The 25940-nt window shown below is 47.9% G+C and overlaps 1 protein-coding gene across 6 annotated transcripts in view; it reads right to left on the bottom strand.

Moving 5' to 3' along the window:
- Nucleotides 1-25940, bottom strand: part of LOC142786497 (uncharacterized) — a 116259-nt gene that overhangs the window by 51332 nt on the left and 38987 nt on the right. Inside the window, exons 1-4 of one of the 6 annotated variants that reach the window (XM_075884221.1) lie at nucleotides 11419-11535; nucleotides 7948-8073; nucleotides 5966-6097; nucleotides 139-237 (exon numbers count right to left, since the gene is read on the bottom strand). In XM_075884221.1, coding sequence (XP_075740336.1) covers nucleotides 139-237; nucleotides 5966-6097; nucleotides 7948-8073; nucleotides 11419-11475 — 414 coding nt within the window. In that variant the 5' untranslated portion in view covers nucleotides 11476-11535. Of the gene's footprint in view, nucleotides 1-138; nucleotides 238-5965; nucleotides 6098-7947; nucleotides 8074-11418; nucleotides 11536-25940 lie in introns of those variants that run through there. The other 5 variants (XM_075884218.1, XM_075884224.1, XM_075884220.1 and 2 more) reach the window with 5 other exon arrangements.

Raw genomic sequence — 25940 nt, forward strand, 5'->3', positions numbered from 1 at the left:
TCCCTGGTTACGAGTTATTCATTGCATGCTAATGTCACGCTAAATGGCATGACACGGAGATGACACAGGTAGTGCTGTGACAAATGGTGGGACTTCTCGAAAAACTCTATGGGAAGGGGTGCAAAGGGAGTGGCTTACCGTCTTGACCTTGTTTGAGAGGTTGTTCAGCCACTCGTCCATCTTAAATTTCACTCCGGCCATGATGCGCTGCGACGAGCTGTGGCACTGAGCGTACAGCTACAATGCGTTCACATTTATTGGAGATTTTTTTTTTATGGAGGGTCAGGACCGGTGTGCAGGTGCGAGAGGAGGAGGGCACGGGAGGAGACGAGGGCAGCGTGCATGTGGAAGGAGACAAGGTGCAGGCAGGTCAGTGTGAACATAACTGGACGTTAACGAAAAGTAGGCAGCGCAAAAGATTTAACAAAAAGGAAAACAACAGCAACAAGCACAATGTCATCAGCCAGCCAGTACAAGTAGTGCAATGAAAGGAAGCTGCAGTAGCTTTAGTATTGGGTAAAACTTCACGGTTAACAAGGACTGACGTCACAGTTGTCGATTGCGTTATTTGTTTCCACGATTGTTGCAGAGGAGCTTCAAGATACTCGAAAGAGAAGTCTGTTTTGCTCCAACCACAAAGTGCGCCAAAAGCATGAACGTGGATACAAACTAAACAGAACTATATCATCTTTGGTTCTTTTGAAACTATACTGCACTCCAGCTGTAAGTACCCACCACTCAATGATCCAAACGTACTGTGAGAGCATTGTTTGTGTATTGCAGGCTCAAGTGAGCATGGACCTTGAGACTGAAACGAAACTGCGCCAGTGACGGAACAAAAGCAAAAGTGAGCAGGATGGACAAGTGCTCTGTCAACTTCTTCTACTTTTGTTCCATCACCCGTGCAGTTTTATTTCAGTTTCAATGTCGTACCAACTAGCACCCCAGTGGGCATTACTCGCACACGAGCACAGCCACGCTCGATCACATGACTGTGATTGGTCTTGAGCCAATAAAAAAGCCTTCGCCACACAAGCTGCTTGCAGCAGCATTAAGCATCTTAGACACTTGTGCAGCAAAATATAGTTCTATATACAGTTGTCCAAAAGATGACACAGTTGAGACATTTCCATTTGTTTGGCACTTACTACGCCGCAGTGCTACAGAATACATCTATTCTTCTTCACATTTACGTTGTATGCTTTTAATTGTATCAGTAACCACCAATATAGCCTTGGTTACAAATTAACGCGGCAGCACCCATGCAGACGCAACCGCGAATTTTTACCAGAACTTGCACTTGCTACTTGCTCGCTGTCCTGACAGCAATAGATAAATGGTGAAATCAGCCATTGCTTCGTGTCATCTTACGCTGCGGAAAAAGCATCAGGTATGCTCTGCCTTTATGACCGAGATTAGCTGACCATTCAGCCACGCTTATGGGTTCTAGCGTGACCTCAGATTTCACTGAAATTGAAAACCAGCCAGCTCATCAAGCTGTTAGTATCCACCAGCCTAGACCTCATGCCTCCTCAAGTGCAACAGTTTCGCATAGGACCCTCGCGCGACCAGTTTACAGTCAAGCATGTTTCTCGCAAACTTCCAGCCGCAGCAGACGCTTTCTCCAAAGATTCTGAACCCTAAGGATTTCCTGCATCTGCCAACAGTGTCAAGTTTTTGGTGTCACAAGTTGCGCAGGCTCTTCCTTCTACCCGGATGTGCACCCAAAGACTTCCAAGCTCATTGGCGATTTGATGGGGAATGCACTAAAGACCTAATGTGCCACAGGCTGGCCTAAATCAGACAGATTGTGCAAAAAGATGACTTACTATTGGAAACTCTGCAGCAACTTGTCCCACTGCAACGGCTCATTGAAAAATGTTTTGTACAATCAATACTGAGTCAAGACATAGTGAACTACCTCCACAAAAGTCACGAAGGTGGCAACCCGTGCTTGCCACTCGTCAGCAAGTCTACGTGGTGGCCAGGCCTCAGCAGCTATGTGAGAACTGCAGTAGACGACAGTGGTGTGTGCGCAACAATGCCTGTGCTTCCCTGGAAATACGTGGCCATAGACCTGTTTCACCTGGACAACGACAAATTTCTGATCGTCGTGGACTACTAGCCTAGGCACTGCAAGTCACCACACGCTCATCGGCATCTGCACAAATTGACGTCACAATGCTTGAGACCATCTTCACCAGGCATGGTATACCAGGCACAGTAGTTGGCAACAATAGACATCGATTTTTTCTCAAAGGCTTTCACCAAGACTTCCTGTCAAGGGCTACGAATTATGACATGCTACGTGTAGCCTTCACTTCCCCCAGTCGAATAATAAAGCAGAGTGAATGCTCCATAGTATGGATGTTCAGAGAAAAGCCAAGAACCCATAAATGGCTTTGCTGATGTAAAGAAGTACCTCAAGAATATATCACTACAGTCCCGCTGAACTCCCCATACGGTGCTCTTTTCAAATTCAGCAAGCAACATCTGCAGCCAAGCGAGCTCCCAACTGGCTGCAAGCCACATACTTCAAGGACAGAGACAGGGTGCAAAGGTAATGCCAGGCACGGGACTTCAACAGACACTTTGCAGTTCACAATTTTCGCACTCTCGATGAAGGGCAGGAAGTTTAGGTCCACGAGGCCAGCACACAGGCCACTATCCTCAGAACAGCCCACAGGTCAGTGAAGAAGACTTTGCCACACAAGCTGCTTGCAGGAGCATTAAGCCACGTGGTGCAGATGCCTATGGAAGTCCTTGCGAGAAATCATTGACGCCTAACTCCATGCACCAGTCAGCAGACACTACCGAAGCACAGCAGTGTCTGCGGCAGTTTGTAATCATCGGCTGTGAATGGTGAATGAATGGGTGGTGAAGTTAATAATGGTGATACTGTTAGAACCCTTTCAGTGGAGGGGTCGATATAACAGGCAACTGGGTATGAGATGCCCACATTGAAATGGGAAATAATAGGAAAACAAGAGCAAGGCTTGTAAGAGACGTCTCATAGAAGGAATAAGAACAGCTCCCTGATGCACAACTCTCGCAGTTGTTTTAACAGCTAGAGGCGAACCTCCTTGGCCAAACACAAGGATGGCACAACCGTTGTGGATGTTGTGTCAAGACCAAGTGGACTTGTGAAAGGCTGTGCATACTTTTACCTCGCTTGGAAAATGGGGATCCAGAGTTCTGCTACACAAAGGGACCAACTGGGGAGAACGTGTCATTAGATTCTGGCAGAAATGAAAAGACCGTGAAATATAGTGACAAATTCTAGCATTCTTTTTGCACAGTGAGTAGGATTCATATTGTTAAACTATGTTTAATAGTAACCAAAAATTGGCATGTTGCGCAACCTAGCGGAAGAGTCTTCAAGTTCAATCATGGAGTAAGTCACTTTGCTGTATGTAGTCACTTAGTTTGATGCTGGAATGTGCACTATAATTCGTCCAGAAAATTATAATATGTAAATAATTACCCATTCCTGCTCTATTTTGGCCTGCTTGCGAGGCAAAAGGCATTGCACAGTGAGAAGTGGCACTGCCTTCACGTGCCGAGTGCACACGCATGCAGCAAACTTCAACGCTCAGCCACGAACCGTTCTTGCACCAACTGTTCGCAGCCTGGGTTGTCATGTGTACACACAACTTCATATTTGCCCCAGATAAAAACGTTCTGACTACAAATGTATTGCGGCATTTTCCACATTACCATTCAGTGATTAAACACTCTGACCAGTGAGGTTTCCTTTGTGCCAAATATAGGTAGCATAAAAATTGGCTCCCAGTCTCTTAAAGCGACATTTGTGGCAGCGCAGTGCCGCTCTCGAAATGTCCCTTACTGGAAATTTTCAAATAAAAATATAGCAATTACTAACTTTTGCTGCCTTTCAATATGTACTGATATCAGCTAGGTAACAAACATAAAATAGATACACATGAAACATTGCTTCCTTCACCCAACGAAAGATATGGTACGGTGCTGTGGTTCACAATTACGGCGTATCATTTCCAGTATGACCCCCATGACTTTGGTCACCTCCTAATCAATGGCCGTGCTCTGCTTAAACACAGAGAATGGGGCAGCATACCTTAGCTGGAAATTCCGAAGGCTTTTAATTGGTTGACTCGGTACTAAAAGCCCCATCACGCTGTATCGAATAGAGGCTTTTCAGAATTACATTTCCTCTGATGTGCAAAAACCATGATCGGGTTATGAGGCACATCACAGTGCGGTACTCCACAACCGATTTTTACTACACAGTGTTCTTTAAAGCGCACCCTGTGCACGGTGTGCAAGCTTCTTTTTTTTTCCTTTCATTTATTCCCCCCTCCCAACTGAAATGTGCCTGACGCAATGAGCTATTTGACACTACAACAACATTCATCAAATTATAACTCCCGTCATTTTTTTTTCTCCTCATTGCAGCACACGTGAATAAAAGATCATGCATTGCTTGGTACGATATGAGGCACTTCCAACGTACAGAAATGGGGCAACCGCCAGCAGCCATGCAGATTCCATCAAGTGAAAATGAAGCAGCCATGCTGTTTTTAGCAATTACAGCCAATAAAAACATTTGCGCACAGGACTTTCAGAGGAACAAAATATCCTGGTAGCCATCTTTTTCAAAGCCAAGGCCATGAGTGAAAAAAAAAATGCATGTACCAAGACATGATGTATCACCTGATGTCATGGTGTATCAACCTTTAAGGAGTACGGAAGCGAAAACAACACTTTTTGTTATAAAAAAAAGCTCACCTTCCAAGAGCCCAGAAAATGTACTGGTAAGCATGAGTGCGCACTGAATAATTACACATTTTCAAGAGCTAGTTTCCATTTCTGCGACACCATGACGTCATAACACGTCAGAGCTCCTCGTCACATGCTCGCGTGAGGTATCATGGCTTTTCCATGGCTGCTCTGATCTACTAGTTATGCACATTTTTGGTTCCTGATGCCATCACAACTAGCTGTTCACTGCTGCGTTAAGTTACAGTAGCCCGATTTCACACTAGTGTAAACATCAGTAGGTGCTCCGTGAAAATCTACTTTAATGTTGAAATAAAATATCCTATCAGCATTTCCTGGACTTCTCAGTTTCTTGGAGCCATCTCTGTATACAGAAGATTCGTATGGATGAGTCAAGTCAGCTTCGAAGATTGCCATCAGTACTCCTTTCATTGACTAGTATGCATCCAGAAAGCATATCACACTCCAAGGACACATTAGATAGAACCAACATCTTACCACTGTTCATCTTAATGTGTATTGCCACAGGGAGAGGTGATGACTCGGGGTTAACTCACACCCACACAAACTGACTTGTATCTTTGTACATTAAGGGACACTAAAGGGTATTATTAAGTAGAGCTATACTGAAAGATTAGGCTTATGCGATGAGCGATTCACCATTCCTAATAAAAACAGAGCATTTGTTGGCGAGGAAACTGCAAAATTGGAAATTGGAGTGCATCCCTTTGCCATCTACTGCGGGTACCTCAAAAAATTATGTCTGATCATTTATCTTAATTACTGAGTCGCTTACAGGTAAAAAAATGGCTAGCACAAATTTTTACCATAGCTAAACGTGCAGCAAGCCTCGGTTACTGCTGCATATTAGAGCCGTGGAGCTCTCAGAGGCCCACCGTTTCGCAGAAATCAACATCTGAAGAGGTGGCGAGAAGTTACTTAATTTGCGCGGGCAATTCAAACTTAGCAGCTGCACTAGAAATGTCCGGTGACTGTTTCCGATGAGAAAAATTCATTTATTGACACATAAAAAGCAGCAATGTACTCCCACACAGATAAACAACCAATCTAACAAAACTTTGTACTTTACTTTAGTGTCCCTTTAACAGTGTACCCCACATTACGCCTTGTGCAACCTAGGCAAGAAAGGTTGACAATGGCCCCTGTCGCGCCAGTACAAGTTGCCACAGCAATAGCAGCGACTCACAAGATCTGCTTGGATGGAGCCCTTCTTTTTGGAAGTTGGCTTGGGCTTTGTTGTCCCAGGGTGCGTGACGGTCACCTGTTTCGGCCTTGCTGCATCGCCGCTTCCGAGCGACCCCGAGCTCAGCTTTTTCTCCTGAAAAACACAATCAATAAATAAATCAATCAATAAAATAACTTTTATTTTTCTAGGAATTTCTTGTAGAGACAGAGACTAAAGGCTTTAACAGCCTGACGACGCCCCTGCCCCCGTCAAGTCATTTAAGCATTCACCTAACAGTAAAATCCTGAGCAGTTGCCCCCCCCTTCCCCTTCTCCTTTGGTAAAAGATAATATGACAAGATATGGAGGGGGACACCCTTACTTGGTTGTGGAAAAAAAATTAAGATGGCCGTGAAAGAGCCGCAAAGAATAGAGAATGCACACCCACATGCTCCTTGCATGCTCTTAAAAAAATGCTTTATTGAATGCACATGCATTAACTCTATTTATTAAACTGCCAGGAATCCTTGTGAGAAATTTCATGAGCCATGACAAGGGGGGATAGACGTCCTCAAATGTTCTGACGATTTGAAAAAACTCAGAATGCAACCCTGAGGCACCCCATTGTAAGAGTACCGAGAAATTGCGCACAAATCTATTTAAAATAGACTCTCAGAACTTGGTTTCCTAGAATCCTGCAGCAGAGAACAGGCTGAATAAAATAATAATAAAGGTGGGAGGAGAGGGGGCACTAGCTTGGGTAAGGGCGCTTGCTCTAGGTTTCATATTAATGCATACAATAGGGTGCACGTTATATATAAAATTTGCAGTTCGCACTGAATCTACAGCAGAACAAAAAGGGGGGAATTGGGGGAAAAAAGAAGAAAAATAAATACAGCATGATCTATGAGAAAGTGTCGATCCATGTATATCTGAACCAGAGGCAGCAGCCGAAACGAAGAAAAAAAGGATGCCAAAGCATAGAAGGTCACGACATGGAGTGAGGTGTCTTCTGAATGAATGAATGATTGTTTACATGCACGTCACAAATCGCCTGGCACAAACACTTGATGGAACTGTAGTCAAAGGCTAGTTGAAGGTTCGATAAACAAAATGCAACTAAATTGCAAAATGGCAAGAGAGATAGGAATGAAAAAAAAAAGATAATCGAGAAATCATGAAGGAGGGTGAACTTTCAGTAACAAGCAAAAGGAACTCAAAGAAAATTCGTAGTAACATACAATGATCCAGATAAGGGCTACAAGCAAGTGCAAGGCATTTGCTGTGGCGATTATAAGACGTACAATCAGACACTTATTGCATACCCCATAAAGCTGCTGTGCGAATTTTAGTCACACATTATTGGTTTCGTGTATGACATAAAAATATTAAGACACTGGGCTGCTACACAGAGAGCAGAGGTTTGAATCCCATTCTGTCCTGGATATTTTCTTTTATTTCACACAATATCGGTTGCGGACACTGCCAACAATAGTGGCAGACAACTACGGTGCCAAAAACGGCTGTTGCAATCTCATAACAGCTTTCACTGTACAAAATGAAAAAGAAATACCCAAGGTACACATGACATGCACCGGAGAAGGGACGCATCTTCTTGCACCTTTGTCGTCCCTCTTACTAGATAACTTTATGCACACTCGCTTCTATGGAAGGAGATGGAAAGGTCTGAAAACGAGCAGAAAATCCTTATAACTCTGTTTGTATTTTGCGGCGGTCGATTCATGAAGCAATAAGCTTATTCAGATGCTCATTTAAGGCCTGTTAGATGATTACTTGGAAATGTGTTGCCGCGCCCCTTTTAAGTTACCACATTGGAGTCGGCAGTGAAGAAACGAGGAGATGCAACGGGGTCCTCTGCTTCTGTATGCATAAGCAGCGTCGACCAACTAACATAGCTACAGGCTCCCAGGACTCACGAGCGAGGACAAGCCAGGTGCACACGCATGCCACACCAGGGAGAAAGACAGAAAGAGAGAGAGAGACCTGGGGTGTTGGGGGCAAGGGTGATGGTGGCGACATGGGTGACACGTCCCGACCGCTGTCCTCGTTGGTGCCGGTAGAGGCATCCCCTCCGCTGCAGCATTCCACATGGCAGCAGCAAGACGCTCGCTGCAAATAGGAAAGCCACGCGCCTTTTAAAAGGAGGGGACAGCCTACGACCGACCTTCCTGCTCCCTCCTCGCAAATATGACTCGTGTCATACCATGGGCAAACCCAACAAATCCCTAATGAGAGAGCCATGTTTCGTGCACTGTTTATTACTGCAAGGGCCCCTACTTCACCACGAGTACTTCTCTGGCCTTAATGCGAACCCCGCTACTGTTTCTAGCTGCTACTGCAATATCTCTTTGCCACCTACTCTGTAAGCTTGTGACAAACTAAAGAATTCTTCCCGTCTATGAAGATACTTCATTGTTTGCAACACAAAAAGACACGGTCAAAGAGGACACCAGACAACGTGAGCACAGCCTTCGAACTGAGTGTTTATTGAAAAGCACATAAAAAATAAATATACCACTGACATTTTCTGAGCATGTTGGTGAACTGAATCCGAAACCTCTTACAAAAATAGACAACAGCCTTTCTGGTTGGCAAGTGTTTGAACAGATGTGGCGCCACTGTGTGTGGATGAATAGGCGATGTTTCCTAGAAATAATGTTATTGAAGTCGGCACATTGCAGTGTTGTCTCCCTTACGTCTTCATCTGAAAATGCTGAATATGTCATCATATAATTTTACCTGCACTTACAGAACTGTAAAAAGAAGGAAAATTCAAAACATGCTAGTGGTGGACTGATGTGTCATCTAGAAAAACAAACCCTCAACTAGCGAGCAAGATGGAAGTCTGAGAGACGCACGCAACTGCACGTGCTTTCCGATACGGAAGGCCTCAGTGATTTCATGGTTGCGCTGCCATGGATGATTCGTGAGCTGGTGTCTTTTTATATGCTTCTCAATTAATTTGGTTGAGATACGGTACAGGAGTCTAGCCTTTTTCCTGTCCATGTTCTTTCGGAGTATAAATCATGAACGTAATCCAGCTTGCCCAATTTTTTTATCGATATTCAGGAGATAGTTAGCAAAAGTGCATCAGCTAATGATTGTTACTAACTCAACTACAAAAGCACCTAGCTTTTGGTGATTAGAGCACGACCTTATCAGATTATCAATTAATTTCCGTTATTTTAGTCATTGTAATTATGGTTTTCAGACTTAATAATTATGACATCACCCAAGTTTCAGTTCTTTATGAAGCCAATTACTTTTCCCCTGGTCATGGAAGAAGAGAACTTGTTTGAATGTATAGATCTCTTGGAACCTACGTTTCCATGCGCACCTTGTACTACACGATTCCACAAAATTGTTCTTCTTCGCTGTCAAGGGTACCAAAAGATGGCAAACTCAAATACTAGTGGCCGCAGAATGACAGGCTAGGCGCCATCCTTGCGATTTCCCCACTTGCATGTCAGCAACACAAACAGAACAATAGCAAAACTCGGTGAGTAAGCTACCCCACAAGATTCCATACAGATACTATTCTTACAGGCTACATTGTCACTGAATCGTCCTGTTTCAACTTCTCAGAACTTCAGTGCGAGACGAGAGAGTAGCACATCCCGGACGTCAGATCTAGCACTGCTGGAGATCACTCCAAGAACACGGGCCACACATCACGGACGTCAGATCTAGCACTGCTGGAAATCGCTCCAAGAACAAGGGCCACTGCATTTTTCTCATTTGCATATTTCACCCAAGCACCTCTGTTGACCTGAGTGACTGCACTTCTTAGTTAAACAAGCAAGAAAGTACACCTGGACAATCTCACTTTGAGATCACGGATATCCATTATTCATTTTTAGTGAGGTTTGATCACCCTTTAAGTATGTTTGCACACATGTTTGATTGTGTGGTGTACACACAAACACATACAAAATGTAAATGTATTGCAGAGCGAGGGCCTGAACCCCTCATTGCCCTTTAGCTATCCAATGATTCGGCCAAAGTTCTCGTTCAGAATCAACTTTTTTAAACCATCTTGAACAAATACATGTATCAGTCATGCCCACCCATCCAATCAATGGGGCATTTTTCAAGAAGTGCAACAGTGCACTTGAAAGAGAACTACACAAAAATTTTGAAGGCCAAGCCCTGATAAGCATAGAAGATGTAATGCTAATCGTCAATGCACTCTGAAAAAGTAATTACAGTATGTTTCGAAAAAGCCCCTTTTCTGTTCCTACTGTACTCTGACGTCACAACTGTCATGAGCTTCTCATGATGTGCTTGCACAAGATAATGCGTTGTTTCCACAGCTGCTCCACAATGCAGTGTCAGTGGCACACAAGTGGCCATTTTGCATGTTTTAGTGCAGAAGTGGCTATTTTGAAAGTTCTGGTGTCTGACATCTTTACAACGAACCAGACTGCTGGGTGAACTCATCGTATTGGGACTATGGCCTCACGTCAAGCTAGTGTCGATGTCGGTCCCTGCACTATAGGAAAACTCACTTTAATATCAAAATAAAATATTTTATCAACATTTGCTAAGCTTGATGCTTGCTTAAGACTGTCTCTGTATAGAGGAGATTAGTGTAACAGAGTGACCTTGGCTTCGAAAAGCGATGTCAATACCGTTTTACCAAGACCTGCCAATGAACTGGCCACGAATACCTGTCCCTACTTATGATTATCCTGCTAACATGTCCGAGCAGTGTCGAAAAAACATTTGGCACGCCACCAACACGCTGTAGACAAACACCGTGATCACGCCAAAAAGTGCCATTTTTAGGCACCCCTTGTTGACAACATTTAGCATTGCCTCGTTGAGATGTTGCATTCGTGACTGTGCAAGTTACGGTACTTGAACGACGTTATTTCTATCACTAGAGTCGCATACAGTGAGAAGCAACAGACGCACTTACTAACCACTGAGGCGGTTTGCAAGCACCCCCTCTTTCTTTTGATGAGTATGGCACGCAAAAATTCTCTTCCACCGGATCACACTGCTATTTTATCGAACTTCTTTAAACAAGATGGAGAACAGAAGAATGAGAGGAAGAGGAAAGAAGTCTTGTTTAAACAAGTCTGCTAAAATATTGAAATAGCTTACAAACATGCCCACATCTACGCTCTGTCAAGTTAGATTTCTAATAGGCCAAGTCATGACTTATCTGCCCTCTGTCTTGTTTAGAAAAGTGTGCTTAAGCTGTAAAACAAATTGCCAATGTGCCCAAGCCAACACTCTCTCACTGTAACGTGCTTTGGCCCAATACAAGCGAATAAAAGCAGCTTAGGAAGCGCGTGCAAGCGAACGTGAGTCGGCAAAGTATGCAACAAGCAGCTCGCGTGCTGGACAGGAGGGCTCCCGCGCTCCCAGATTACCCCCCCCCCCTTTCTCACAGCCACATGGCGCGCCTAAACGACCTTGGCGCCCCCACCCCTTCTTCCCTTTTACCTCCTTCGCGCCGAGTCCGACCAGGGACGAGGACGCCGCGTCGCAGTCGTCATCCATGCCGCACTGCCGGTCACGGTGGACAACGCAGGTACGAAATGAGGGAAAATCGGGAAGAAGCTGTCGGAGAGGAGGCGCTGGGGGAGAGAGAAAGCCTTCTTCCACGGGGAGCACACGGCAGCCTGCAACCTCCGGTCTCTTCAACCGAGTAGCACCATCGTCAAGCAGCAACGGCAAAGACACCGGGACCGCACCACATGCACCTCACGTTGCGACGCCGCTTCGGAGAGAAGGAACTACGCAGCTCGACGCGGACTCCACTGAACCCCGGAGACGGGCGCCGCCATGCTCTCGGGTTATCGGACTGGGCGCCCGATACTGCTCTGCTGCTTCTCAGGAGCCGGCGGGAGAAGGTTGGCGCAAAGGGGTTCTGGCCGGAGGTTCGGTTCGCACCACTCCCCATCACCTCCGCACCGCTTCCCCGACACACACCGCGTTGCGCGGGATTGGTTCGCGCTCCCGTCACGTGATCGCGAAGCCTGGCCGGAGCGAGCCAGGCGTTTTCGTAGTTTCCCAGCAACGAGAAGAAAGTGCGGTTACTTCTTTTCGCGCTCCTTGTTTCACGTTTTTCTCCTATCAATTGTGTGTGGTTAGCAAGCGCGCCAGTAGCAGCACTACCATAGCACCACCGTTTGCAAATGCAGCGGTAGCTTCACACGGGCGAGATGACCTGCGTGAACATTCAAGAGCACCGCCGATTCAAAGCAGACGACACAGTGCGAGCTAGCAGACGACTTTTCAGATTCAACTTACTCCAACGAACCAACGCCAGGGCGACTTCCTCGTGAGTGGCAGTGAAAAAGTACCTCTTCAATTTTTTTAGATTAAAATGCCTACTCTTCAGCGCCACAGCTCAGTCCTGCCACCATTACCCGTACAATACATCCGGCCACATGACGCGAGAAACAACAACAGCTCGTCGAACTTATTAGGCGACGCCATTTTTGAGTTCACAGCAGACGACATCCACATCGACTAACGTCTTCTATCGATCAAAATTGGCCGGGTAATAAAAACGGCCGAAGGCCCATTTCTCAATCCCACCTCCCCACCGGCTTCATTCCTCCGTTTTTTCCATATTTTTGTTGCCAGATGTCTAACACACATATCTATACACCCTAAGATATTGTTGCACAGGTCGTCGCCCTATCACCACACGAAAAAAAAAAAAGTGAAAAACAGTAGTGGTTGACGGTGATATGCAAGTACGACGCACAGCAACGTTTTCAAGCGGTTTTTTTTTAACCACGGGAGAATTGAGCCGTATGAAACGTACGTACATACTCACAGATTGTAACGGGACCATGCAGTTAGGGCTAAGTAACGAACACGCTTTCATTCCCGGCGCCTTCAGGTCGTGTCGTCTGGGCGTAATTTCAACGCGAACCCGTAGATCAGAGCATACGCTATCTTTAGAGACCAGATTCATCGCGACATGACGTGGCTCTTTCGAGCTATCGCGCATACCAGTCATACAAAAAAAAAATGTCTCGTTTGACTACGCAAGTTCTGTACGTCGCAACAACACCGAAACTGGCATTCAGAGCCAGCACATAGAAAAGACCACAACAGGCCGAGCGGCAATGACCGTTTTAGGGAGTGAGCGGGTGCCTTAATAAGGAGAGAGAGCGGGGGTTCAAGGACGCCCGTTTCGACGTGACAGTTATAAACTTCCTCCATAACGGAGGACGTGCGCTGCGCGGATGACAGACCGCTCCGTCCTTCCCTAATTCCGAGGGGAGAGGCTCCCCCCCGTCACGCAGCCGAGCGCTCTCTATGAGATCACGCAGAGCGCGGTCGTTTAACCGTGGCCGCCCACTCCGTAGCGATGAAAAAAAAATACCGTTTTTTCTCGGCTCCATCCCGCAGAAACCTAAAATGGCTGAACTTGATTACTCAATGCGCTAAAAACGGCGAGAGTTGTGAAGCAGTTAACGAACTCGGCGTCTTAAAAGGAGTATACTGATACGAAATTTGATTATTTTCGGCTTGTTGCTTCAAATAAAAACACGCCTGTCGAGAACCGCAGAAACAGCGTCCCAGTGCCTGGGAATGCACTGAATATACCTTTATTACTGCTACGTTAAAAAAAAAAATCGCAGCATATCCACGGAGTGAATGATGATGAGTGGGGCGAAGCGCCAGACGGTTTCTTCGGTAAGCCATGAACAATCCGCGAATATCGCCCAGTACATCACCAAAGACGTGACAAACACAGTATACAAGAAATTTTATAATTCGTAGCTATAGACGTCAACTTCGGTCCCCCTTCATTAAAACGGCTTTGTAGTCGGTGAAGTGGGGGATCGGTGACAGGGCGTAGCGGGACGTTTGCGAGGACGAAGTAGTGGGCGGTCTGCAAAGGTGGAACTAGGCGGTCACGTATACGTACAAAGAATGGACGGCTTTAGAAGCTTCGCCCCTTACAAATGCACTTCCGGTTTCGGCACTGCAAACGGATAGGGGCTGCTCCGCAGCGACCTTTCAACGCAAGTCTGACGTCAGGGCAAAACTGGAACCCAAGAAATACTAGCACCAGCTCTGTCATACGGCGTCAGTCGCCCGTGGTTCACGTAAACAGCGATGACCGAATCGTCGTCCAGGGACTGCGATTTAGGCTGCCCGCAAGACACAAAACTCCGCAAATCCAGCGAATTGAGTCGCCTTGTCACGACAATGCTCACTGAGGTGGACCTGGCTCACAGATGCTGGGACACGAAAACATCTAAAAAATCCAAGTAAAATATTGCATACGAGAAGTCTGGCTCCTTAGAGTGTAGAGCGTTAATAGTGCACACTATGGAAACAAAATAAAAAATGTCCTCTATGGGATGCCCCGAAACGTAAGCACTGAAAACGTGCAGGTAGATCAAGGAGGCTATGGGTATACGTTCATTTTTTAGTAATATACATTTTTATTAATATATCATGACAGTAGTAAGGCCCCTGCCATTTTCGCACACGAATTTCACGTCAAGGGAGCAATCAAGTGGACTCAGCTGCAATTACACTGATATGTCGTTACTAATTAAGAAAAACTCGTTAATTTGCCTTTTGATGATTGAGTTGAGGGCAGTCGTTTATACAACGAAGTAGCAGTGCGTGCTAATTTATGGCATACATATCTTTATAGTATATATATATATATATATATATATATATATATATATATATATATATATATATATATATATATATATATATATATATATATATATATATATATATATGAGATCTAACAGACAGTAACGCCAAGTAATGTACAGAGGAAGTTATTAGAACCAATGGAAAGGTTTCTCGCTTGCGCAAAGCCGCGATGAGTGCCAGCGCCAACGTCGCCGCAAGTGTAACCCCTAGTGCCCTCTGCTTCTCTTCTAACCACGACAGATGAAATATTTTTTTGTATTTTTAACTGTTACTAATACCATCAGCAGAAGAACGTTACCCATCACAGCTCGAATGCTGCTCATTTCTGCTCAAAGTGAAGCCACTCATTTGTCCTAATCACAAACAAGAGGCGGACGACATGCACTGCAGATAGGGAGAGGGAAAATAACCATTGCCCCAGCCCTCCAGATACGCCACTAGTGCAGCGGATCGGCTTAATGCTTGGCAACCACGTGTAATGTTTCGTGTTTATCGGTCACTTTTGGGATGCGTGCACATGAAAAACCACAAGATCAAATTTGTCTGGGAAGCATTAAAATTCAGGGGCAGTCACTACCACACTTTTTGTGGTAGAATAAGACTAAGAATAAGACTAATACGAATAAGACTAATACGAATAAGACTATCTTTAAAGAGACCCGTTAATTCTTACTTTAGAGATCATCGCGTACTCTCGTAGAAATGACCTCGATCTCAACAAAGTTAACAAGTCTCTCTAAAAAAAGTCATTTACGTGGGAAGTCAATATTCTTCGAAAAAAGTGACACATACTATTTTCCTTCCTTTATAGTGCTTCTGAATGAACGAATAATTCAGAAAGTCATATATATATATCAGCATCACCCCCATTCTTTTTTTATTCGAAAGGTGCCCTTTGGCATTCAGACGCAACACCAGCGCAAAACGGAAGGCTAGGAAAAAAAAAAAAAAACCAGCGCGCTTTCAAATTTAGACCTCGCTGGTTTATTTTTAACGAGCACGAAATACCCTGCACGAACTATTTGGCTTTGCGTTGCGTTCCATGCAGTTTTTTCTCACCGACTCTTTGCTAGGCAATCGGCCTTCTCGCGCCCGAAATTCCACTGCAAACCGTTTTATTCATTTATTTCTTGATAAGATGTGAAAGGAGATGCTGGCGCACAAATAAGACGCCGGCTACTCTGCAACTCTGGAGCGGAGATTGAACATTCAACTCAAGAGCACAAACAGCAGTACATGGAATATAAGTACACTCGCACGCACTTGTCAAACAACGCCGTCTTAACTTATAAGAAAATGTCCAAAAGCCTATAATTAACGGCAATAATATCTCTGGCCATCGGTGAATCCTACCGGCACATATGGGTCACGTGGCTGTTACTAATACCATCAGCAGTTACCCATCAAAGCTCGAATGCTGCTCATTTCTGCTCAAAGTGGAGCCACTCACTTGTCCTAATCGCTAACATATGGGTAACGTGGCTGTTACTAATACCATCAGCAGAAGAACGCTACCTATCAAAGCTCGAATGCTGCTGATTTCTGCTCAAAGTGGAGCCACTCACTTGTCTTAATCGCTAACATATGGGTCACGTGGCTGTTACTAATACCATCAGCAGAAGAACGCTACCCATCAAAGCTCGAATGCTGCTGATTTCTGCTCAAAGTGGAGTCTGGTCATTATGAGAATGAATCCGAACGAGTGAAGATAAAAGCCGAGCACACCATATATAGGCTTCAGCACATAATACGTGTGGTATACATGTAATAAATAGGACGTACACATGACAGGGAACTTAATGTAATATGAACACAGATTTCTGAATGATTGCGATCAATCACGCTGTCTTATATAATCGTTTAAAGGTTTCTAAAAGCGTACGTCTGCAGAGCTGTGGTTGGCCACGGACCTAGACAGAACGACTGATTTGGGTGCACGTTAAATAACCCTAGGTGGTCGAAATTTCCGGAGCCCTCCACTACGGCGTCTCTCATAATCATATGGTAGTTTTGGGACGTTAAACCGCACAAATCAATCGAATCATCAAGTTTCGCGATAGCGCACACAAAATGACGCCAATATTTATCAGCTATTGCGTCATATCCGCTTTATTTTTGTTCCACCGGAAGTGTTCCTTTCTCACAGAGCCGCCGTTTTCTGAACGTACGGGCTTCTATGTAGCCTTCGCTGCCAGTTGTATGTATACCTTGGCCTCCCTGCAAGCCACCGGACTGCATGTACGGCCGTAAGGGTGCGCACAGAAAAGGGGGGGGGGGGCGCAAAATGAGCATCATACGTTGACGGACGTAATATGAGGGGGGGGGGGGGCGCTTCGACCAACCAACACCCCTCCCCCCCTCTTCTGAAAGGGAATCCTAAACATGCGTATGTGTACGGCAATATAATTTGGCCAACTGAAGGATTGTAACTCATTACTTTTTTTTTTTCTTACCCTATCCACTCCACCGGCGTACAGAAGTAGGGTAGAGCACGTCGCTCTCAGGCCGAGCTCTCGGCCTTTCTGCAAATAAACCTCTCTCAGTTGTTCTTTCTCATTTTCGCGCCAGCAGAACCCACCGCCATGAGCGCGAAGTTCGAACACGCAGCCTGGCGCCTGGTTAGCACATTTCCACGGGCCCAACGCGTCTCTTGCACGCGTGACCAAGAAACGCGCGCAAGAGCGACCAACAAAAGATGGTTGGATAGCGGGAAAGAGGGAGAGAGAGAGAGACAAGAGCCGCACAAAAACCGAGCGCGCTCTGTCGTTTTCCCGAAATAGCAACAGAGGCGAACCAAAATAGCGGCGGCCGCAGTGCCACGGGGAAAGGGAGATGAGCGGGCGGGGACATTGCTCGCCGGCCCTCGGTCAAGCGACCACCGCACAAGCGGAGGGAGACGAAAAGCCCACATTACGAAACGCCAACCCCGGCTGCCTGCAGCCACTCGGTTCATCGATCAGGACCGATACCGTCATCATCATCAGCTCGTCGCTTTCAGCCCATACTGTCACGTGGTCGGGACGGCGAAGAAGCAATCACAGCAAATGAATATTGCTCCATTGATTGATTGATTGATTTGGGGGGTTTAACGTCCCAAAACCACCATATGATTATGAGAGACGCCGTAGCTTCGACCACCTGGGGTTCTTTAACGAGCACCCAAATCTGAGCACACGGGCCTACAACATTTCCGCCTCCATCGGAAATGCAGCCTCCGCAGCCGGGATTCGATCCCGCGACCTGCGGGTCAGCAGCCGAGTAGCTTAGCCACCAGACCACCGCGGCGGGGCAATATTGCTTCATTGCGAAGTTTTGAAAGCGCGATAAAGGTTTGGTAAGAGACGGGACAACCAGACGCAAAGAGCGCTGATATCCCGTTGGTTGTATTGCGATAAAAAACTGCATATACACAAAACAAAAGGGGAAAAAAAGCTGCGATATAAGCAAACAACGGGTGATCAGATCTCTGCCACGTCATTTGACATGTGCTTCGCGCGCACAAACATTGACGCCCTGCGCGGGGTTCCCCATCAGGGGCGCGGGAGGGCGAAGATGCATCGCAGCACCCCGCTCCCTATATTAGGTCCTTGTATGGGGCTGTCTTTGTGTTTCCCATCTCAGGTAAGGCGCTGCCTCCCCCCGAACGCACGCACGTGGCCATAGCGCCCAGCAATAGGTAATCGAATTATTGACTTGACAGCAGAATACAGGGTTCGCTAACACACTTTTCACCGAGCTTCGAGAACTTCGCGAGTGGGCTGAACGCTATGGTCTCGCCAATACTCTGCTCTAATTAAAACGGGGTGGTCACCTCACGAGTCTCACGACCGTGAATGCCGATATGCCCCAGCGCTGCGTTTATGGCATCATTGTGACTTTTCGCGGAACCTGTCATTTAAGAATCTGCCCGTTTGACCGACATAACTCTTGCCACGCGACAGTGGGATTGCATTAACACACACCCTCGTACCCCACCCCCGTGAGCAAGATACGAAACGTGCTGTGTTTCAGAACAACATTAGTGATGATAATAATAATTCACAGGTTTCACGTCCGAAAACCACGACATCATTATGAGGGCATCGTAGTGGAGGGCTCCGGAAATGTTTAGTAACCGGCATTTTTTTTTTAACGGGCACGGACATCGCACAGCAGTACACTGGACTCTGGCATTCGGTTTCCAACGGACCACCGGAATCGAACCCGCGACCTTCGTGCGAGCAGCTGAGCCCCGCAGTCGCTGAGGCGGACGAGCGCGCACGTCGACGAATGCAAAAGAACTGGCAGCACTACACTCACTGTCGCGAACAGCGACGCCGTGTCAGTATAGTTGCGCTCACCCGCGGAACTTGGGTTTCGGTTTCGCCGGAAAACGTGATCGAATTTCATTACGCGATGATTGTCAAAGGGCGCATTTACGAAAAACAGCACGGTGACTTTCGCACGAAGGCCTTCAGTTGACACATTTCACCCAACCGCCTGTACCCGCTAATTTTATAAAAGGTTAGTTACTTTAGCGTCTTCATTAACTGCCGTACAGTAAATGATATCTCTAGTCATCCTAACATGTCTGCCGCTGCGCAAAATGTGATTATGAAGGCCGTGAGAAAATCTTCTGTTTCTCCTGTTTTTCACCCACCCCTCCGAAAATCGTCTTTTCCTGACGTGGTTTTACATTGCCTCCGTGATCAGTCCACCATTGGTCAAGCGACCATGTCATGTGATGACAACTCAAATTATCGATTTCCGACGTCATGATGACGCCATTACGTGATAATTTTCGCATTACTTGTGTTGACACCGTGGGACACCGACGACCCATTTTCGAGTTTGATGGGGCTTTGGATGCTTTTGCCTTACGGATAAAGTCAAAGCCCGATGACAACACGAAGTGACGTGCTAATCCCTGTCAAGATTACTAAGTTGCAAAAGTTAGCAACAATGTATCACGTGAAGCGCTAATTCAAACCCAAACTTCAGAACTCCGTGATCTAAAATGCCGTTCTACATGATTTGGCACGCGAGGTTCAACGTCCCAAAACCACCATATGATTATGAGAGACGCCGTAGTGGAGGGCTTCGAAAATTTCGACCCCCTGGGTTTCTTTAACGTGCAGCCCCCAGTCTGAGCACACGGGCCTGCAGCATTTCAACCTCCATCGAAAATGCAGACGCCGCAGCCGGGATTCGATCCCGCGACCAGCGCCGCCACGGTTTCTCCGGTCTACTTAATTAGAAAGCTCCGCGTCGTCTACAAACAGACGCATCGCCCGCTGCATGCGCTTCTATTCCTCCGTGATTGAGTGTGCCCGCTCGCACTGCTGTCAAAGTCTACAGGCCGTATGACAATGCGGCGCCCTCTTTCGAACGTAACGATCAACGAAGCCTGTCAGCCACGCTCACGTTCGCACGGTACTTCATCGATTCTCCGACAGACGGCGGAAGAACGGCGTGGTCTCGCCCGCCGACACCCCCCTCCCCACAAGAAAAAAAAAAAAACAAAAACACGAAAGCAAATATTGCCGAATAAAGTTTCGCCTAGCGACTGTTTCCCCGACGCACCCTCCGGCGGAGTGTTAATTAGGCCGGCGAGCAAGCATCCCTGGTTTCGCATCCCGTTTCGCAGTCGCGGCAGTTTCGCACGAACGTCGATCGCGTCCTTCAAGGTCAATGTCCCGTTTTCTACGCATTCGTTCCCTCTTCCGTCCAGCTCGCGCTCCTTTCCATTCCCCAACATCCGCCGCTTCATCCCTAGACTTTTCCCCAGGCTGGACGACGCCGCGGAATAAGCGAACAGTTAAGATGCGGGGATCGGTTCACGCAACTTGAAATCTTGAAATCCGCAGCTCGAATGACAGACTTATTCAGGCGAAGCTTGTTACAGATATCGGTGGCGTTCCCGGTAGACCAAAGAAATGCTTTCCTTGCCGGCCACACAAGTGCATGTACACGCTGATTTTCAATAACTGATGCTTCCCCGATCGTGGGCTTGCCGGCGATCAGCCGATTGCGATATGGTAATCTGATCATTGACAGATATCGCTTGTGTCATCTCACGTTGCCTGACTTATTTGTTGTTTGGATATGAACTCATGACGGCCGTTGTTCCCTGAGGCAGCTGAAGTGTCGTCCTGCAATGCATGTGCATCACGCTCCGATCCCCAGCATGGCCGAAGGAAACAGGGTGGGGGGAGCGTTGCACAATGTAAACGAAAAAAAGAAAGAGTACGCAATCGCAAAACACTACTTTCACACGCTTCTCCGATAGTGCAAGAGCTTCTGAATTTTCATCTATTCAACGTGCACCTTCAGGTTCATTCATTCGACCTAGTATGGTGTTCAAGAGGGGCACTAAAGTCAAACAACAATGTGAAAGCTTAAAGGCCAAAACCCATATGAGCGAAAATGCACGCGACTGCGACGAGCGACGCGACATAGATCGCCTTCGCGCAATCGGTCACTTGCATGGCCCAACCCCATTCACGCGACTGCCTGGGCAAGCGATCTCCCCTGTAGCTGCCGTGAGAGCTTCTACTCGCACCAAAAGTGGCACGTTGTCAGCGGTATGCAATGTAAAATACGATGTGTGAAGAAGAAAACGCATCGTTGGCAAGCAACATCGCCTCCGCTTGGGTACTGGGTCCTGGGCTTCGCTCGCTCGGCTCGTGCTGATCATCGCCGGCATCTGCTTGACCGTTGCTCTTTCCCGATCGTGTTTCATCGTAGGACCACCGTCGGAACAGTCGCCAATAAACCCTTTTTCAATTGGTGGAGGGTGCTGACATTCCCCGTCGCCTGAACCTGGGTGCTGCCATTCGCCGTCGCCTAAACCTGGAGCTGCGCAACCGAACGCTACCTCCCATCATGGCTACCAACAACGCGCAACCTGGCTCTTCCACTCCATCCCCCAGCAACCCCGGCGTTCTTCGTTTGCGAGAGCCCAAGGTCTTTAGCGGAGCTGATGAGACCGACGTGGAAGACTGGTTCGCTAACTACGAACTGGTGAGCGCAAACAACAAGTGGGATGACGCGGACAAATTGACTAACATCATCTTTTACCTCACTGACGTGGCCGAAATGTGGTATAACAACCACAAAAACGACATTACTACGTGGTCCATCTTTAAAACCTTGTTTGCTGACGTTTTTGGCCGACCCGCTGTCCGCAAGTCCAGAGCCGAACAACGCTTGCGTACTCGCGCACAAAAGCCAACGGAATCTTTCACCAGCTACATCGAAGACATTATTGGTCTTTGGAACCCTGTGAACACCACCATGCCCGAGTCGGAGAAGATTTAACACATCCTCAAAGGGATAAATGACGGTGCATATCAACTGCTCCTGGCCCGTAATCCTGCCACCGTTGCGGAACTTGTCACTCTGTGTCAAAGTTTCGGCGAGTTGAGCAAGCAGCGCGCCCTGACTCGGCCATTTTCCTCACACGCCGACTCGCTTTCCAGTCTCACTTCGTTCCCGACCACTCACCAACCCTGCAAGAGATTAAAGACTTTGTGCGTGAAGAAGTAGCTCGGCAACTGTCGTGTATTTACTTCTCGCAGCAGCCGCCGTCCTCTCATCTGCCCTCACCACTCCGCGACGTTATTGCCGAAGAGGTAGCTCAGGCTGTTCCCGTCGCTGCCCACCAGCAGCCTGTGGCCATGCCTGTTGCCCATGCGCCGGCTATGCAGCACGTAGCCGCGCCTCTTACGTATGCCCAGGTGGTACGCAGCAGACCCCGCCAGCAGCATTTGCCACCCATGTCTTCAGTTGCTCCCCACTCCACCCCTTTTTCGACACCTTGGGCCGCACCACGAGTCAGCACTTCCTGGCGCACTCCTGACAATCGACCGATCTGCTACGCCTGCGGTACTCCAGCACACGTGGCACGATATTGTCGCCGTCGCTTCCAACCACTCCACGATGCTACTCGGCCGTTACCGTATGACACACAGCCCATGCACATACCTGCTCCCCATCCCTCACCGCAGTATGGATACACTAACCTTCCTGAGTCTCGGTCACCCCAGCCCTCACCTCAGACTCACTCTCCCCGCTCCCCATCTCCTCGCAGGCGATCACTGTCTTCAATGCGTCCTAGACCCGCTTCCTCCAACCGGGAAAACTGAACGCCGCAGTTACAGAGGCAAGAACTGCGCCGTCGTCAAATTGCTCAAGTCCTCGCACTTCACCAGGTAACGCCGTCGCCATATCTGTCGATGGTATTTCTACCTTTGCCCTCGTCGACACAGGTGCTGCCGTTTCTGTTATAGCCGCCCAGCTCTGCCGCTCCCTACGCAAAGTGACCACGCCGCTCTCTGGACTATCGCTTCGTACGGCTAGCGCACAACAAGTTCGACCTCTTGGCACCTGTACGGCCCGCATATTCATCCAAGGCTCTATGTACGTTGTCGAGTTCATCGTCCTTTCGGTGTGCTCGCATGACGTTATCCTCGGGTGGGACTTTCTGTCAAATCATCATGCCATCATCGACTGCGCACGCGCTGAAGTTCAATTTTCGCACCTGTGTGACGAACCTTTGCACGAAACCCTCGAGCAGTCCCCAAAACTCGTCGTGCGTGAGGACACTGAAATTCCGCCAGCCTCTCTTGCCGTTGTCCCGGTTTGCTGCGATGACTATAACGATGCTACGGTAATGTTTACACCTTCCGACATTTTCATGAGCCGCAGAGCCGTTTCTTTGCCTTTCGCTGCACTTGACGTCACTGCTGGCCGAAGCAATATTTTCGTCCACAACCCCCTTTCTGCACCGCTTACGCTACTTGCCGGCGAATGTCTCGGTCGAGTGGATTACCTTGATTCTTCTTTATTCCTTAACATGCCAGACGAATCGTGCAGTAGCGCCTCTACCGAACTTCATGCCCTTTCCCCACTGGAATGCCCGTCGAGTGACACCTTCTCGAGTTCCATCACCGACACCTTAACTGCTCAAGAACGCGCCGAGCTTCTTAATCTCCTCCAGCACTTCGCGAATTCATTCCATGTTTTCCAGCCGCAATTGGGTCGTACTTCGGCAGTGCACCACTACATTGACACCGGTTCGCGCCAGCCATTGCGTCAAAGACCGTACCGTGTCTCTGCTGCAGAACGTCACGTCATCAACCACCAGGTCGAAGAGATGCTACGCCGTCGCGTTATTCAACCATCGCACAGTCCTTGGGCATCTCCTGTCGTTCTAGTTCGAAATAAGGATGGATCAATTTGATTTTGCGTCGACTACCGGCGATTAAACAAGGTGACGCGGAAAGACGTCTATCCATTACCGCGCATTGACGACGCCCTTGACAGCCTCCAAGGAGCCGAATTCTTCTCCTCCTTAGACTTACGATCTGGATACTGGCAGGTCCCTATGGCAGAAGCTGATCACCAGAAAACTGCGTTCATTACACCAGATGGCCTGTATGAATTTAACGTTATGCCATTTGGGCTTTGTAATGCCCCTGCCACGTTTGAACGACTCATGGACAACACACTGCGTGGACTGAAGTGGTCTGTGTGTCTATGCTACCTCGACGACATTGTCGTTTTCTCTCCCGATTTTCCTACACATCTGCTTCGGCTCCAACTGGTTCTGACGTGTTTAACCAACGCTGGGCTCCAACTGAACCTCAAAAAGTGCCGCTTCGCCGCGCGAGAGCTGTCCATCTTAGGGCACATCGTGTCCAAGCATGGTGTTCTACCCGACCCTGCAAAACTGCGAGCAGTTGTCGAGTTCCCGAAACCTACTACACTGAAAGAATTACGCAGTTTCATCGGACTATGCTCGTACTTCCGGCGCTTCATTCGAAATTTCGCGTCGATCATGTCCCCACTGACCAACCTTCTACGCGGTGACGCAGACCTTTCATCCTGGTCTCCTGACTGCGACGTCGCGTTCGCCCCGCTCCGTAGTCTGCTAACATCTCCTCCCATTCTACGGCATTTCGACCCAACAGCTGCAACAGAAGTTCACACAGACGCTAGCGGGGTTGGTCTTGGCGCTGTCCTCGCCCAGCGCAAGCCGGGCTACTCCGAATACGTCGTCGCTTATGCGAGTCCCACGCTCACTAAAGCTGAGGCCAATTACAGCGTCACTGAAAAAGAGTGCTTAGCGCTAGTGTGGGCGCTTCGAAAGTTCCGCCCTTATTTGTACGGTCGCCCATTCGACCCAGTAACGGACCACCATGCACTTTGTTGGCTCGCCACATTGAAAGATCCTTCTGGCCGCCTAGCTCGGTGGGCACTGCAAATCCAGGAGTACGACATTCGCGTGATCTATCGCAGCGGACGCAAGCATTCTGACGCCGACGCCCTGTCCCGTTCGCCTTTACCTCCCGACTCGGCCTGCGGAACCACTAGTACCAACTCCGTCGCATCTTTCGACCTCGACTCGTTTGCCAGTGAACAACACAAGGTCCCATGGATCGCTTCCCTTTTTGACTGCCTCTTTGGATCGTCAACAACTGCGGTATCACGATCTCTCCGACGTCAAGCTGCTCATTTCGCCATTCGTGATCGGCTGATACACCGACGCAACTACGCCCCTGAAGGTCTTAAGTGGCTCTTGGTTGTCCCCCGCAGCTTGCGATCACAAATATGCACCACCTTTCACGACGATCCCCAGTGTGGCCATGCTGGAGTTCTCAAAACTTACGAACGCATTCGTCGTCGCTTTTACTGGCGCGGAATGTATAATTTTGTTCGAAAATTCGTTATGGGCTGCCCTGACTGTCAACGCCGCAAATCACCGCCTTTTCACTCGTCCGGTGCACTTCAACCGCTTCCGTGCCCTGCCAAACCTTTCGATCGAATCGGAATTGATCTCTATGGCCCTCTACCGACAACATCAGATGAAAATCGGTGGATCATATATATAGTCGCTGTGGATTATTTAACACGCTACGCTGAGACCGCCGCCCTTCCAAGTGCCACTGCGCGGGACGTAGCGTCCTTCATCCTCCATCGGTTCATACTACGACATGGTGCTCCTCGAGAACTACTAAGTGACCGAGGACGAGCCTTCCTATCAGAAGTCGTCACGGCTCTGCTTTCTGAATGCCATGTTGTTCATCGCAAGACCACGGCATACCATCCGCAGACTAACGGGCTCACGGAGAGATTTAACCGTACACTCGGCGATATGCTCGCGATGTATGTGACATCTGATCATACTAACTGGGATCGCATTCTTCCATTCATCACGTCCGCATACAACACCGCGGCACAGTCCACCACTGGATTGTCACCTTTCTTTCTCCTTTATGGACGCGAACCATCCCACACCATCGACACTCTCCTTCCATACCGTCCTGACGCATCCA

Source organism: Rhipicephalus microplus, unplaced genomic scaffold (genome assembly GCF_043290135.1).
Source record: "Rhipicephalus microplus isolate Deutch F79 unplaced genomic scaffold, USDA_Rmic scaffold_24, whole genome shotgun sequence".
Lineage (NCBI taxonomy): Eukaryota > Metazoa > Arthropoda > Arachnida > Ixodida > Ixodidae > Rhipicephalus > Rhipicephalus microplus.